Below are 14,055 nucleotides of genomic sequence, written 5' to 3'. Positions count from 1 at the left end.
TTTCTTTTTGCTTATGTGGTGCTGAGGAATCGAACCCAGGGTCTCATGCATGCAAGGCAAGCGCTCTACCACTGAGCCACCTTCCCAGCCCTGGAAAGTGGTATAGTAACAACAATGTGAGTAAAGTCAGTTACTGAAACATGATGGACTTTTCTCTCGCTTATTTCTTTTCCTTTTCTTTTTTGTCGGTTGTGGGTTTTGACCTCAGGGCCTGCGTGCTGTCCCTCAGCTCTTTACCTCAAGGCTAGCACTCTACCACTTGAGCCACAGCACCACTTCTGGCTTTTTCTGCTTATGTGATGCTGAGGAATTGAACCCAGGGTTTCATGCATGCAAGGCAAGCACTCTACCACTGAGCCAACTTCCCAGCCCAGCGTTGTTTATTGTGAGTAAAGAAGCCAGAGACAGAGAAGAAACGTTGATTCATTGACAGGAAATGTCCACACTAGGCTAATCCAAAGAGAAAGCAGATGAGTGGTTGCCAGGAGCTGAGGTTGGGGGAAAGACATAGGAAATGATTGCTCATGGGAATAGATTTCTTTTTGAGGTGATGGGAATGTTTGGGAACTACATAGAGGTGGTGGTGGTTGCAAGTACTACTGAGATTTGTGGTGTGCGCACGCGCGCGTGCTGCTCCTATCACCTGAACTCAGGGCCTGGGCGCTGTCCCTGGACTTTTTTTGCTCTAGGCTAGTACTCCTTCCAGGAGAAGCCAGCTTCTGCTTCCCGTAGCACTGTAGTTGGCGAAGGGCCAACACTAGGATGATGGTGACCGGCCCTCCTAACAGTCATTCTGTGGCTTTGGTGCCCACCATTCTCTCTCTTCTTTCTGGCTTTGAATGGGGAGTGCTAGGGATAGAACTCAGGGCCTTAGGCAAGTGCTCTACCACTGACTTACACCCAGTCTCATTATTCAAATCAATGGATTGGCAGTAGGCCATATGCCATACGCCTAGCAGGCAAGGATGTTCCTGCTTATCCTGATTACTGGTCTGTGGGCTACCAGATCCCTTCCCTTCCTCAGTGTCACAGAAGGATTGTAGCCTGCATACTACATCTGCCCAAGCCTCGGCCAGTGGGCTTCTGATTGGGGATTGGACAGCAAGGTTTCTATGCTTGGCAGTGTTTTTAGTAGGGCCACAGCAGGGAGCAGCAGACACAACTACCTGTGCCTTAGGCAGTGAGCTTCTCTACTGGGTACCCTCAGCTCTGCTGTGGTCACAACTTGGACACTTCCTGTCCCTTCAGTCTCTGTTGTAAAGACAGCTTCCTGTGTTACCAATAAAAGGATAATCTCACCTTTTGACCTCTATTTTTGCTTCCAAGTTTTCACAGCCAATCCCTTACACCAAAATTCTGTTTGAAGCACCTGGGAAGTCTCCATTTCTTCTGCTTCTGTAATTAGCTGATATTGTTCCTGGCAGCAGGAGCGACTTCCTAGCAAACAGTCCCTCAAAGCTGGGAACCTGAGTATTTAGCTGGCTGGAACTTAGGAATTACGTCATTATTAGGAGGGATAATGGGTACCTTAAAGCTTGGAGTATTCAGTGCTGCTGTGGTTCAAATGTGTCTCTCAAAGGTTAGGTGCTAGCCAGGCACGGGTGGCTCACACCTATAATTCTAGCTACTCAGGAGGCTGCCATCTGAGGACTGCAGTTTGAAGTCAGCCTGGGTAGGAAAGACCATGAGATTCTCCAACTAAACAGCAGAAAATTGGAAGCGGTGCTATGGCTGCAAGTGATAGAGTGCTAGCCTTGAGCAAAAGAGCTAAGTAAGGGACAGTGCCTGGGCCCTGAGTTCAATCACACAATGGAAAAAAAAAAGTTATGTTATGGACACTTAGTTTTCAATAGACATTTAGTCTCAGCACTGGTAAGTGCTGAGAGACCTTTAAGGTAGGACTCTAAGGTAGGGCTCTGCCTTCAGGGATGGGTTAATGTCATTATTGCAGGAATGGCTCACTTGTGAAGATGAGTTTGTCTCCCTCTCTCTTGCATGCACATACCTTCTTGCTTTTCTGCCATTCCTCATGGGATGATGCAGCAAGAGCCCTGTTGGCTCATTGGCCTTTCCAGCCTCTACAACTGCAAGATCTCTATCTCTGTTCTTTGTAAATCAGTCAATCTCAAGGATTCTGCTGTGACAGCATAAAATGGACCAAGCGGCAAACCCAGTACTAGTAAGTGAACTCTGTATGTATATGTGTGTTTGTGTATGTGCTGGTTCTGGAGCTTGAACTCAAGGGCCTGGCTGCTGTCCCTTAGCTCAAGGCTGGCATTCTGGCACTCTACCATTGAGCTACAGCTCCACTTACAGCTTTTTGATGATTAATTGAAGATACAAGTGTCATGGAGTTTCCTACCTAGGCTGGCTTTGAACTGCATTTCTCAGATCTCAACCTCCCGAGTAGTTAGGATTACAGGGATGAGCCACCAGCTCCTGACAGTGAAATGTCCTTTGAAAGCAAAGCCCAAGGGCCTGCGTGGTGACTGACTACAATTGTAGTCCTGAGGCCAACACCTAGTATGATCCTGGAGTGGCTGATGGTTGCCAACCACCATAGACATTCAGCAGGAAGAATATGATCACTCATTTTGCCCGAGGCACCAACAGAAAGCCAGAGAGCATCTTTGACAACCAGAAAAGCATCTTTAATATCTTGTAGCCATAGGATGGATACAACTGAAAACACAATACTAAATTCAATCCTGCAGGCCGTGGGTTACAGTACAAGTTGAATCCACAACCTTACTGGATCTTTTATGTGAATGTTAGGCATTGATCTGGAAGGAGTGGGACCCTGAGAATATTAAAGGGATATATGGGTGAACTTGAACCAACTCAAGTCCTGAGCTGAGGACAGTGTATGTGGCCAGGTGGTCCACAAATCTCCATGTACGGCCTCAGTTTTAGAGTGTCACCCAGCCTCCTCCATGCTGGAAAGGTACTCCAGATAAGCCATACACTTAGCTCAAGACAAAAGCCCCCATCCTAACCTTCTGAATGAGCAAGGAAGTTGCTGTTAGTCTGATCTATTTATTGCTTTCTGAGACCATGTCACCACATGCCAGCCCAGCACTAGAAAGGACAGGAACTGGTTTTGGATCCTGGTCCCTCAGGCTGTGCGGGCCATAGGCTAATGACTTCTGTCACTCTGACCCTCATCTATCAAAGAGGCCTAATAACTGATCTGTCCTGGGACTGCGGGGGAAAATTGAAAGGAGTAAGGAAGAGCAGCTAACTGCTGTGTCTCTTCCTATTTTGGTAGGTGGAAAGTGTCCTGGCCCTCAGCCTGTGCCAGATTCCTGCCTGCTTTTCCAGGTGTTTACCAAGGTCAGGCCCCAATCTCCTAGCTCTGGGCCAGAAATCCCAGAAGTACTAACTCACTAACTAACTTGGACTTTTGCGTCTGTGTGATATCTGGCCTCTTCCTAAGAATCTCTATAAAGCTGTCATTCAGGGGCTGTAGTGTGGCCTGGAAGGTGGGGAGGTGTAGGTGGGCCATGGTAGGGGATCCAGGATGGCTCAAATGGGCTACAGATGACAAAGTCACCGAGATCAGTGTTGGAATCCTGACACCAGCAGCAGCACCACGGTGCTGGGAGACCTGAGCTGGGCCCTCGTCAATGCCTCAGAGGCTCATCTTCTCTGGAGTGTGGCTGTCCCCAGCAATGCAGGTGGCATGACAATGAGAAAAGGGCTGACACCGAAAGAGCACAATGAAGGACCCCTCCAGGTGGCTGGTCTGCCCTCCCTTCCTTCCCCTGGGGCTCTATGTCTGTCCTTATACCTCAGCCTCTCACCAGCTAAAACAGGATAAGGGACATGTATGTCATGCGATGTCTGTCTGAGAAATGACCAGGGAGCCCAGACACCAGTGAGGGTGGGTCCTGAGTAGGAAAGGCACGTGAGTTATCACCTATGAAGACTAGGGAGAGAACAGAACACCTCATCTGCTTGGGGGAGGGGGGGAAATCGTGTCCTTCTGCCCTGCATTTACCAGGACCCCGAGTGACCAGCACCTGACCACGGACTCCTGGAGTGTTTCAGGATAGAGAGGGGGTAAGACAGGAGGCCAGGCAGATGGGGGGGGGGGGGGAGCGGGTAGCACCAGAGGGACCAGGTTGGGCAGTGTGGGCTGAGATGGGGCTGGGCTCCAGGGTGACCGGGACTTGTGGTTATTGCCACTTCAATAACCAGATCAGGCCAGCACAGCCCTGTGGAGCCCCCAGAATGGTATCAGTGGGACTTTAAGGCAGCCGAGACGGTGAGGATGTCTAGGTCACCCCCCGCAGGAACTTGGGACAAACCCACTGAGGAAGCCCCTGCTGCTTTTCCCAGGCCCAAGGTCCCTCCCCTTCAAGTACTGTGTTATGGACGCAGGCCCACCACAGGAGTCACCTGTGATCAGAACCCAGCATGCAATCTCAGGTTTGGGGGGACAGTCGGGCTAGGCCAGGATGCAGTGGGGTGCTTGGGAAGGCAACCATGCTGGCCCAAGCCAGTGACTCACAGTGGTGGGGCTCAGGGACCCACAGGCCTCTTGGTGCAGATCTGGGTGTGGGAGGGTGTCTGTGCAGGTGTATGGGCCCCTGAGTGGCTATAGCTGGGGAGAGAGTGGGGGTCTTGAAGCTGAGATTGGAGAGTGAGGAGGCGAGTGGAAACGTCACCTCCAGGCTAACCCAACACCAAAGAGAGGGGTTACCATGGAGGTTTGGATGACAATGGACCTCCCTCCTACACCTAGTCCCAAGGTGACCCGAGAAAGCCCAGATAGGCAACAGCAAAAAGGCCAGAGGTCCTGGGGTATGCCACTCCCCAGGTGACCAGTATCCCAGCATCTACTTCCCTGAGCCCCTGTACTGGGAGAGGGAGACATAGGATGTCCCAGCAGCCTCTGGGAACAAGAGCCCAGCCTTGGGTGCCCTCAATCTTGGAAGGTGTAATTCACCCCCAGGGACTGACTACTGGTACTGCAACCTGTAAGGGACCTTAGCTCCTGGGGTCCTCTGCCAGCCCTTCAGAGCAGGATCAGATTTGACCTCTATAGGGGGCCAAGCGGGTCAGACCTCAGAGACCTGAGCAGCCTCTACAAAGACACCACTAGGCCCCGCTGAGCAGGTCCCATAGCACCAAGGTGAGTTTGGTGCATTGCCCAGGTTGTCACCAGGGCAGTGGGTATGGGAAGGGTCTGAAGTCAAGTCAGGGAACAGAATGTGCTCGCCACAGGTGCTCTAACATCTGATGGTAGGAAAGAGATCCCTTGGGCTGACATGCTTCTTCCTTTTGAGTGATGCAAGATGGTGCGTCTCCCTCCCTCTCTCAGTTCCAAGGCAATCCCTCTGAGAAAACCCAGATAGGGATGGCCAAAAAAAAAAACAAACAGCCAGAGAATGCAGGGATGCTACGATGCCTGTCGGGCCCAGAGGGTGCTGGGACAGGGACCAAGGTTTCCTACAGAGCTGATACAGAAGATGGTAATAGATGACGGTACCAAGGAAAGGAAGACATTTACTGCCCCCTAGTCTGTCTCCACCTCCTGCACATGTGTTCATGTATGTTCATGTGTATGTTGAGCCAGAGCTCTGTCCACTACTTTTATCTCCCATGTGAGGGAGTATCACCCTCTGCCATGTCTACACTGCTGGGCCAGGGCACTGAGGTCTGAGAAGAAGAGGCAGCGCTGGTGCAGGTGAAGCTCGGCGCTACCACCCTTGGAAGTTGGCACACGAGGGTTTCTTGTTGCTCCTCTTGGCTCCAGTGAGAGCATCCTCCTCACTTGTAGGAAAGACACAGCCCAGGAAGTGGTGCCCGGGGCCCCACCCTGGCCTCTGCTGATCAAGGAGCAGGGATCCCGCTTGGCCAGGGCAGAAGGCCTCTGAGAAGCTCTGTAGGGACCACAGCTGCTGGCCTGCAATTTGCCTGGGTCCCTGGATCGCTCTGAATCCTTTGCCAGCAGCCCCAGGAACCTGGATATAGGTCTGCAGCTGACCGTCCTTACAAAAATAACTCTGAGCCTGGTCCCAGGGGGAGCAGGGTCCTGAGAGCACACAGCTGGGTGGGGTCCGTGTGGAAGGCCAGCAGGGGGCGCTCCCGCCTGCCAGGGTCATGGCTGCAGGCGTTCCAAGTACTGCGGCAGTGGGTTCTCCTTGACGTACTTCTGGATGTACCAGCAGGTGAGGTGGGCCTTCAGGTCCTCCTCCACCACAAAGTCCAGGGCAGCCTGGGACCAGGCAGAAGGAGAGCAACCATCAGAATCTAAAGCCTGCACCCAGGGGCTACACTGTCCAGCTTGAGCTGGGGGCTGCGGTTGGCCCCCTCTGCAGCCTCCAGGCTCCATGGCTGACCACTCTCCCACTTTGTCTGGGCCTGAGGTTCACCCCCTGGGAATTCAGGATGACTCCACAGATATAGGGCTTTGCAGCCTGGCTCAGAAAGTATTACAGAAGGATAAAGGAGCAGGGGCTGTGGTGGGGATGCAGTCAGTGGAGGCTGCTGACCAGCCATGGGGACACTGAAGGTCTTATCTGCTGCAGGTATAATCACCATGACACCTCAACCTGCTAACCAGGCAACTAGAGGTTTGATAGGCTTCAGAGAAGAAAAGGGGTTGGGACAGGAATGGGGCACATACCCACTGACCAGAACATTTATCTGTCTGGAGCCCCAGGGCAGTCCAGCTGTACCAGACTGTATCAATCAGGGGCCAGTAGCTAGAAACTAGGGAAAGCAAGGAGGCCGTTCAGTGCCCACCTACTGCTTGCTACAACCCATTGACTAGCCAGGTTTGAGGGGCTGAGCTCTGGCCAAGAAGCAAGCTGGAATCAACTCTGGAACTCTCGTCTTAAGAAGGAGTGTGGGGGCTAGGCAAGTGACTCAGTGGTACAGTGAGGGAAGAAGAGCTGAGGGACAGTGCTCAGAAAAGGCCAGAAGTGGCGCTGTGGCTCAAGTGGTAGAGCGCTAGCCTTGAGCTGAAGAGCTGAGGGACAGCGCCTAGGCCCAGCGTTCAGGCCCTGCGACTGGCAAAAAAAAAAAAAAAGGAGTGTGGCAGCCCTTAACCATGTCCGCTGCTCACCTACCTTGGCCAGGTGCTTGGCGATGCCACGCCCGCGGTAGGCATCAGGGACCTCCGTGTGCTGCAGGTCTACGATCCGCTTGCCTACATACTCGTACAGAAGGACGGCCCGGTCATGGCATCCTGAAGGATCAACGACAGAGACCACTGAGGTGTAGACTCCAGGGGCAAAGACTCTGTGGGTCCCAGAGAAGCCAGATGTAGAGGCTGGGGTGGAGGGACAGGCATCTGGAGCCAGACTACTGGAGTAGTACTGTAGCTGAATTCTGAATAACCTCTCTGTGCCTCAATTTGCTCATCCATAAAAGTGAAGATGTGAGCAAATATCCCTCAGAGGGCTGTGACATGCTCAGCACACAAGCCCTCTCTATCCCATGGAGGACATCCACCTCCTCCCAAGACTGGAGTGTTGTGAAGTCTATCTGGGGACACAGAGCAGGGCATAGCAAATCTATAAGAACAGAGAAGGATGAGACCATCACCAGATGCAGCTAGACCCCTGCTGGAGCCTGTCTGAGATGAGCTTCCTCCCAGAGCTGAAGGAAGCTCACTAGTCCACCCTAAATCCTGCTGGGATTTAACTGAAGTTGCTCAATCACAATTTTGGTTCTCCACTTCTCTGTCCGCCTAACCACCCACCTATCCATCTACCTACTCACCTACCCTTCCACCCACCCACTCATTCAATTATCCATCCTTCCATTCACATACCTACCCACTCACTACTTTTATCTAATCATCCATTCAACTATCCATCTATCTGCTCATCCACCCATTGATCCACCCACCCACCCACCCACCCACCCACGCATCCATCCAATGTTTACTAAGCCCAGGCAGTGTTCAAGTGCTAGGTATGGCGTCAGGAGGAAAATGAACAGGAGATATGCCATGACTGACTAAGAGAGATAACAAGAACACTTAATATGCCAGGGGACGGTGGAGGCTTGTGGGCAATGCTGGGTCGGGGGAGAAGTCCAGGAGCAAGAACAACCATGCAGGGCTGGGAAGGTGGTGGAGTGCTTGCCTTGCATGCATGAGGCCCTGGGTTCGATTCCTCAGCACCACATAAGCAGAAAAAGCCGGAAGTGGCGCTGTGGCTCTAGTGGTAGCGTACTAGCCTTGAGCTGAGGAGCTCAGGGGTGGTACCCAGGCCTAGTTCAGGTCCCAGGACCACCACTACCAACAACAAAACAACTATGCAAAGGCTCTGGGCCAGGGTGGCTGTAGTGGAGCAGGGTAGAAGATGGGAAGGGACGTGCCATTGTAAGTGGTGTGTGTGGGTTCTACAGGAGGGTCCTCAGCAGAAGAGAGGCAGGAGAGTGGCTCTATGGGAGACAGCCTGGAGAGAGGCAGGGAGCCCAGTGGGTGGTGTGAGGGGGTAGGTGGAGACAATCAGTTGTTCTGATGAGTGATGGAAAGAGCAGAGGACAGTTCCAAAAATGTTCCAGGCAGGACCTGCTGGTGGGTTAGATGTGCACAGAAAGAAGTCAAGGCAAACCTGAGGGTTCTCCAAATGGAGGGAGCTGTGTGTGTATGAAGGAAATAAGCTGGGGATCCCAGGGCCATGTGGCCAGGGCTGCCAGGGAGGCCTCGCAGGACAGATTCTCTAAGCTGAGAGGTGAAGAATACACAGGTAGCAGCCAAGGGAAGAACAGAGGCGGGACAGGCAAAAGGCTCTGCCTAAGCAAAGGCCCTGAGGTTAGAAGACATGATTCCCTGTCCCTAACAGAAAACAGGGCAGTGCTGAGTCTTTTTCTTTTCTTTTCTTTCCTTTTTTTTTTTTTTTTTTGCCAGTCCTGGGGCTTGAATTCAGGGCCTGGGCACTGTCCCTGAGCTTTTTTTGCTCAAGGCTAGCACTCTACCACTTTAGCCATAGCATCACTTCTGGCTTTTTCTGTTTTTTTTTTCTTGTACAGAGGAATCAAACCCAGGGCTTCATGCATGCTAGGCAAGCGCTCTACCACTAAGCCACATTCCTAGCCCCCTTTTTTCTACTTTCTAAAATCAAATTCTATTTAATGTATTTTAATTGTAAAGCAAATTGCATTTCAAGAATTTTAACTTTATTTATTTCCAGTCCTGGGGCTTAAACTCAGGGCTTGGGCACTGTCCCTGAGCTTCTTTTGCTCAAGGCTAGCACTCCACCACTTGAGCCACAGTGCCACTTCCAGCTTTTTGTGTTTATGTGGTAATGAGCAATCAAACCCAGGGCTCCAAACATGCTAGGCAAATGCTCTACCACTAAGCCACATTCCCAGCCCAAGAAATTTAACTTTAAAGCACCAGAGAATTAGCTCCTACATGTTGCCTGCACTCACAACCCCTTAGGTCTTGCAAAGGGAAGATTGACAGGCAGAGTCCAACAGCAAGTTGGACACCAGAATGGGGTCCAACTGGTTAGGAGGTTTTCTGGGTCTTTGGTACCCTTGAGTCTCCTCCAGGCTTCAAGACGGGAGTCTATGATTCAGCTCCCAAGTTCCAGATGGGCAAACTGAGGCCTGTACAAGGGTGGGGGTGGTGCTGTCTCTACAGGAAGCCCAGCCCAGAGCAGTAGGAGGAATTCAAGGGCAGCTCTAGCTTGTCATGATGCCTGGCCTGCTCAGGCTGCCTGCTCTGGGCAGGCATCACAGGATGCTGCAGGGCACTACGGATATTGGGGGCTCCTGTGGGGGCCACTGTGGGTCACGTAGGACCTCACACAGGGACTGAGTACAGCACTCTGTCTTGCAATTTCTAGAGTGCCAGGGGAAGGGCAAAGGCAGCTGCTGACTCTTTGGGCCCCAGCCCTCCTGTCTTCAAAGTGGGAGGATGTAGAAAACCCCAGGTTGTGGAACCTGAGTGACACTTCCTCTTGTAGTAAACGGGACACTTAGCTCTGGCTGAGGTGGGAGAGAACAGGCTATAAAAGGACAGGACTGGGACTTTTCCCAGCTTCTTCCAACCTTTAGATGATAACTCTCACAGGGAGGCTGGTGGCTCCATCCTAGCTTAGTTGTGCCGTGGTCTTCCAACCTATAAAATGGTCACAGCACAGCCCGCACTTTAGAATCGGCATGTGGGCTCAGATGAGCCTGAGCTGGAGCCTCCTCTCACACACCGTGTCACCAAGTCCTAGCCATGCTTCCTGCCATGTCTGTCCAGAACCTGGACCTTTTCCCCCAACTCTACTCACATTACTTGGATTCCTGCAGTGACCACTCTCTGCCCTATCCTGCCAGACCCCCCCTCAGCACAGCCAGAAGGAGCTGGGGCTACGCCTCTGTTCTCTGCTTGGGACTCTTGAGGGAATCTACCTTGCAAAGAGGTGAAAGCCAGATTCACACAAGTTCACACTAACTTCACCTCCTAGCGTCATCTCTCTATCTGGAAAGGATCCTTGCTGGTCTGAGTGCTCACTAGTTACCCCAGGGCCTTTGCTCTTTCAATTCTCTACTTGGAACATTCATTGCTCAGCTGTTTCTTGTCTCCTCTGGGTCTATACTCACATGCCTCCCTCTTGGGAAGGGGTTTTCTTAGACATCTAAATCCAAACAGCAGCCGGAGTCTCAAGGTCTCTTGTGCCCGGGCTGGCTTTGAACCGTGATCCTCAGGTCTCAGCCTCCTGAGTAGCTAGGATTACAGGCGTGAGCCACCAGCACCCGGCTTCACATTCTTGCTTGGCTTTACTTGCTCAAGGCTGGCACTCTACCACTTGAACCACATCTCTACTTCTGGCTTTTTTTTTTTGGAGGGGGGGGTCTGCTCGTGGGGCCTGAACTCTGGGCCTGGGTGCTGTCCCTCAGCTCTTCAGCTCAAGGCTAACACTTTACCACTTGAGCCACAGCACCACTTCCGGCTTTTTTTCTTTTTGCTTATGTGGTGCTGGGGAATCGAACCCAGGGCCTTATGCATTCAAGGCAAGTGCTCTACCACTGAGCCACCTTCCCAGTCCCATACTTCTGGCTTTTTTTTTTGTCAGTTGTGGACCTTGAACTCAGAACCTGGGCGCTGTCCCTCAGCTCTTCAGCTCAAGGCTAGTGTTCTACCACTTAAGCCACAGCGCGGCTTTCGGTTTTCTGAGTGGTTTATTGGAGATAAGAGTCTCTTACTTTCCTGTGCGGGCTGGCTTTGAACCGTGAGCCTCAGATCTCAGCCTCCTGAGTAGCTATGATTACAGGTATGAGCCACTGGAACCCAGCTCACTTTTGGGTTCTTCATGGTTAATTAAAAATAAAAGTTTTATGGACTTTTCTGTCCAAACTGGCTTTGAACAGCAATCCTCAGATCCCAGCCTCCTAAGTAGCTAGGATTGCAGATGTGAGCCACCAGCACCTGGTCCTGAGTCTTTATCACTTATTTGTTGACCATCAGCCCTGCAAGTCCCCAGTACCTGGAAGAGTTCAGGCACACAGTAGGTGCTCAATAAACACTGTGGACTGAATCCCAGCTCTTCCACCTTGAGATGCAAGGCCTTAGGTGAACCACTCATTTCCTTGTGCCTCAGTGTCAACAGGAACTGAGGGGATTGGGTTTCCAGCTTCCACTCCACTCCCTGTGGCAGAGCACAGGGCCTTCTCCAACTCAAGGGCTTAACCAGTGAAGCAGCTCAAATGTCTCCCCCTACCTCTCCACTCCCCGCCCCTGCTCAGAACCATCATCAGCCTAGCACTGCCTCAGGGACAGCTGGGGGCACATGACTGATTGAAGGTAGAGAATGACAGCCTAGATGTGCTCCTGATTGCTCAAGTTCCTCGGAGCAGTAGAGGTAGCTGCTGCCCTGGAGGCAGGAGCCCCTATCCACACCTGTTCCCTATCTTAGCTCAGCTGGCCAGGCAGAACAGACCACCTGTCTGAGCCCTCAGATACACATCTGCCTGGACAGCATGGCCTGGAAACTTGGGAGGAGGACCTGCCCCGGAGACCAGGGAAGAGCTGCCTGGAGGCTGGGAGGATCCAGGCCACTTTTCTAGTTGGCCACAAGGCAGTGGCTTCCAGAGGGGCAAGTGTATAACTATGGTGAGGTTGGAGGGCTGTCCTTTGGCTGCTATCCCTCTCTCCCTCTCTGAGTCCCTCCCTCTCCCCTACTGAGACTAATGGCCTCCAGAGCCACCCAGAATCTCACAATACCTCAGAAGAGGATCTGAAAAGCCACAAGGCCTCCCTCTCTCCACAACAGTGGACAGGGCCCCCAGTATCATTGGTGGTCCGGCTATTACAGCAGGTCTTACTTCTATGAGGGAAGAATAGGTTGGAGTTGTCACACTTGTCACAAGCATGTCAGTTATATCCTGGAGGCCATGCAAACAGTGGGGCCTGGCTCCACACCCAGGCCACCCAAAGAGAATCCCAGGCTCCTACTGACTTTGTCGGCAGCCACATTTGGGAAGCCAGACCAAGGGAGATGCAATCCCAGCAGACATTAGACAAGCCTCTTCCCTACTGGGCCTCCACCTTTCCTTCTCAGAGATGGGTACAGCAGCAGTCTCTAAGGGGGTTGGCCACTTCCCCAGAGAGTCTTAGTGGGAGATTCAGAGAGTTCCGGGTCCTTGATCTCATAGTTCTATTTTCAACCCCTCAGACAACCTAGGGGAAGGGGGTGTGGGCTGGCACAAACTACAGGAAGCTAAGACTTGACTTGGCTTTGTGGTTTAAAAAATAAGGACCAGTCTATGTTTATCAGCAGCACCGAGCCCCCAGTCTTTCACCCCGCCAGCCAAAGAGAAAGCTACCTGGCGCTATTCCCACCACGGAGATGGAGAAACCGAGGCAAACTGGCCAAACTCTCAGAGACACCTACCTGTCCCCCTCCCCCACGGGACAGAAACCCCTTTTCTCCAGCAGCCCCAGGTTCCCCCACCCGCACCACACCCCCCCCCCCCACTTCGGAGATTCTCCCCCCCCCCCCCCCCGCCCCTCCACGTCTCTTGAGCAGTAAAGCCAAGGCTTCTATGGAGGAGGAGCAAGATGCCCCAGGACCCTCGGACCAGAAAAGGGGCACGGCTGAGTGCTCAGCGGGGCGGCCGGCCGACACCGGAAGCCAGCGGGCCGAAGCAGGTGCCAGTGGCCTGTGGCCCAGGTCCGGGCCGCTGCCGTCGGTCTCCCCGGTGGGGTGGGGGGATCCCCTCGCGCGCCGGTCCTCGCGGGGGCTCCCCCCTCCCCGCGCGTCCCCGCGCCCCCGCGCGCGCCCCCGGGACCCCCCCCCACACCCACCCCACCCCGTGCGGGGGGCCCGGGCCGGGGAGCAACTGGCGGGCAAACAAAAGGCGGGGGCGGCGGGTTACCGTTGAGCCGCACGGTGAACTGGCGGCGCCGGCGGTCGTGCTCCACGCGGATGGGGCAGCCCTGCTCCAGCGCGCCCAGCGGCACGGTGGCCGCCGCGTGCGCCATCGTGCGGGCCGCGGGCCCGGGAGCCGGCGCGGGGCGGACGGGCCGGGGGAGGGGGGCGCGATCGGGCGGCGCGCGCGGGCGCAGGGACCCGGCCGGGAGCTGCGGGCGGCGGCGCGGACACTGACACCCGGCGGCGGCGGCGGCGGCGGCGGCGACTGAGCGGCGGCGGCGGAGCCACAGAAAGAAAAAAAAAAAAAAAAAAAGAAAGAAAAAGGGGGCGGGGGCGGAAATCAGCTGGGAGTCACGTGCGCGGCGCGGCCCGTGCGCGCGCCGCCTCTCTGTTTTGATACATTCCTGTCGCCTCTTAAAGGGGCCGCGCGCGGCGCTCCGCCCCCCCCCCCCCAACCCCGCGCTGCCCCCGCCCCTCCTCGGCGCTCTCGCGTTTCCTCCGCCAGCCGCCGACTCTAGGACTTGCACACCTACACGACTCTTCTCCAGAAAGAGATGTCACCACTGGCAGGGAAATTCTAATGGTTCTTTTCCCCCGCCACCCTCCCCCCCATACTTTTCACACACACACCCGCACTGTCAGCATTTAGTAAGCGCTTTCTGTGTGCGCTCCCCCCCTCCCCGGGCTCCGCCTAAGTTAAGTATACAGCAAGCGCTGGGTG

At 53.8% G+C, this 14,055-nt stretch overlaps 1 protein-coding gene across 1 annotated transcript; it reads right to left on the bottom strand.

The window, feature by feature from the left end:
* Positions 1 to 5,120: 5,120 nt before the first annotated feature.
* On the bottom strand, positions 5,121 to 13,465 carry Natd1 (N-acetyltransferase domain containing 1). Its single transcript, XM_042674018.1, has 3 exons — positions 13,339 to 13,465; positions 7,080 to 7,198; positions 5,121 to 6,223 (listed from the first exon to the last, which is right to left on the bottom strand). Exons 1-3 carry the CDS (start codon positions 13,442 to 13,444, stop codon positions 6,107 to 6,109), a joined length of 342 nt encoding a protein of 113 aa, XP_042529952.1. The 5' UTR covers positions 13,445 to 13,465; the 3' UTR covers positions 5,121 to 6,106.
* Positions 13,466 to 14,055: the final 590 nt, after the last annotated feature.

Source organism: Dipodomys spectabilis, unplaced genomic scaffold (genome assembly GCF_019054845.1).
Source record: "Dipodomys spectabilis isolate Male_0828 unplaced genomic scaffold, ASM1905484v1 ptg000018l, whole genome shotgun sequence".
In the NCBI taxonomy this organism is placed as follows: domain Eukaryota; kingdom Metazoa; phylum Chordata; class Mammalia; order Rodentia; family Heteromyidae; genus Dipodomys; species Dipodomys spectabilis.
The sequence above is the reverse complement of the archived record's forward strand: the minus strand, read 5'-3'. Positions and strand labels throughout refer to the sequence as shown.

Bases quoted from the DNA above. Each gene is read 5' to 3' on its own strand.
- Natd1 (XM_042674018.1), bottom strand. From the start codon at position 13,444: ATGGCGCACGCGGCGGCCACCGTGCCGCTGGGCGCGCTGGAGCAGGGC. The intron at 7,199-13,338 runs GTAACCCGCCGC...TTGATCCTTCAG, and splicing joins GTTCACCGTGCGGCTCAACG to GATGCCATGACCGGGCCGTC. The intron at 6,224-7,079 runs GTAGGTGAGCAG...GCCTGGTCCCAG, and splicing joins TCGCCAAGCACCTGGCCAAG to GCTGCCCTGGACTTTGTGGT.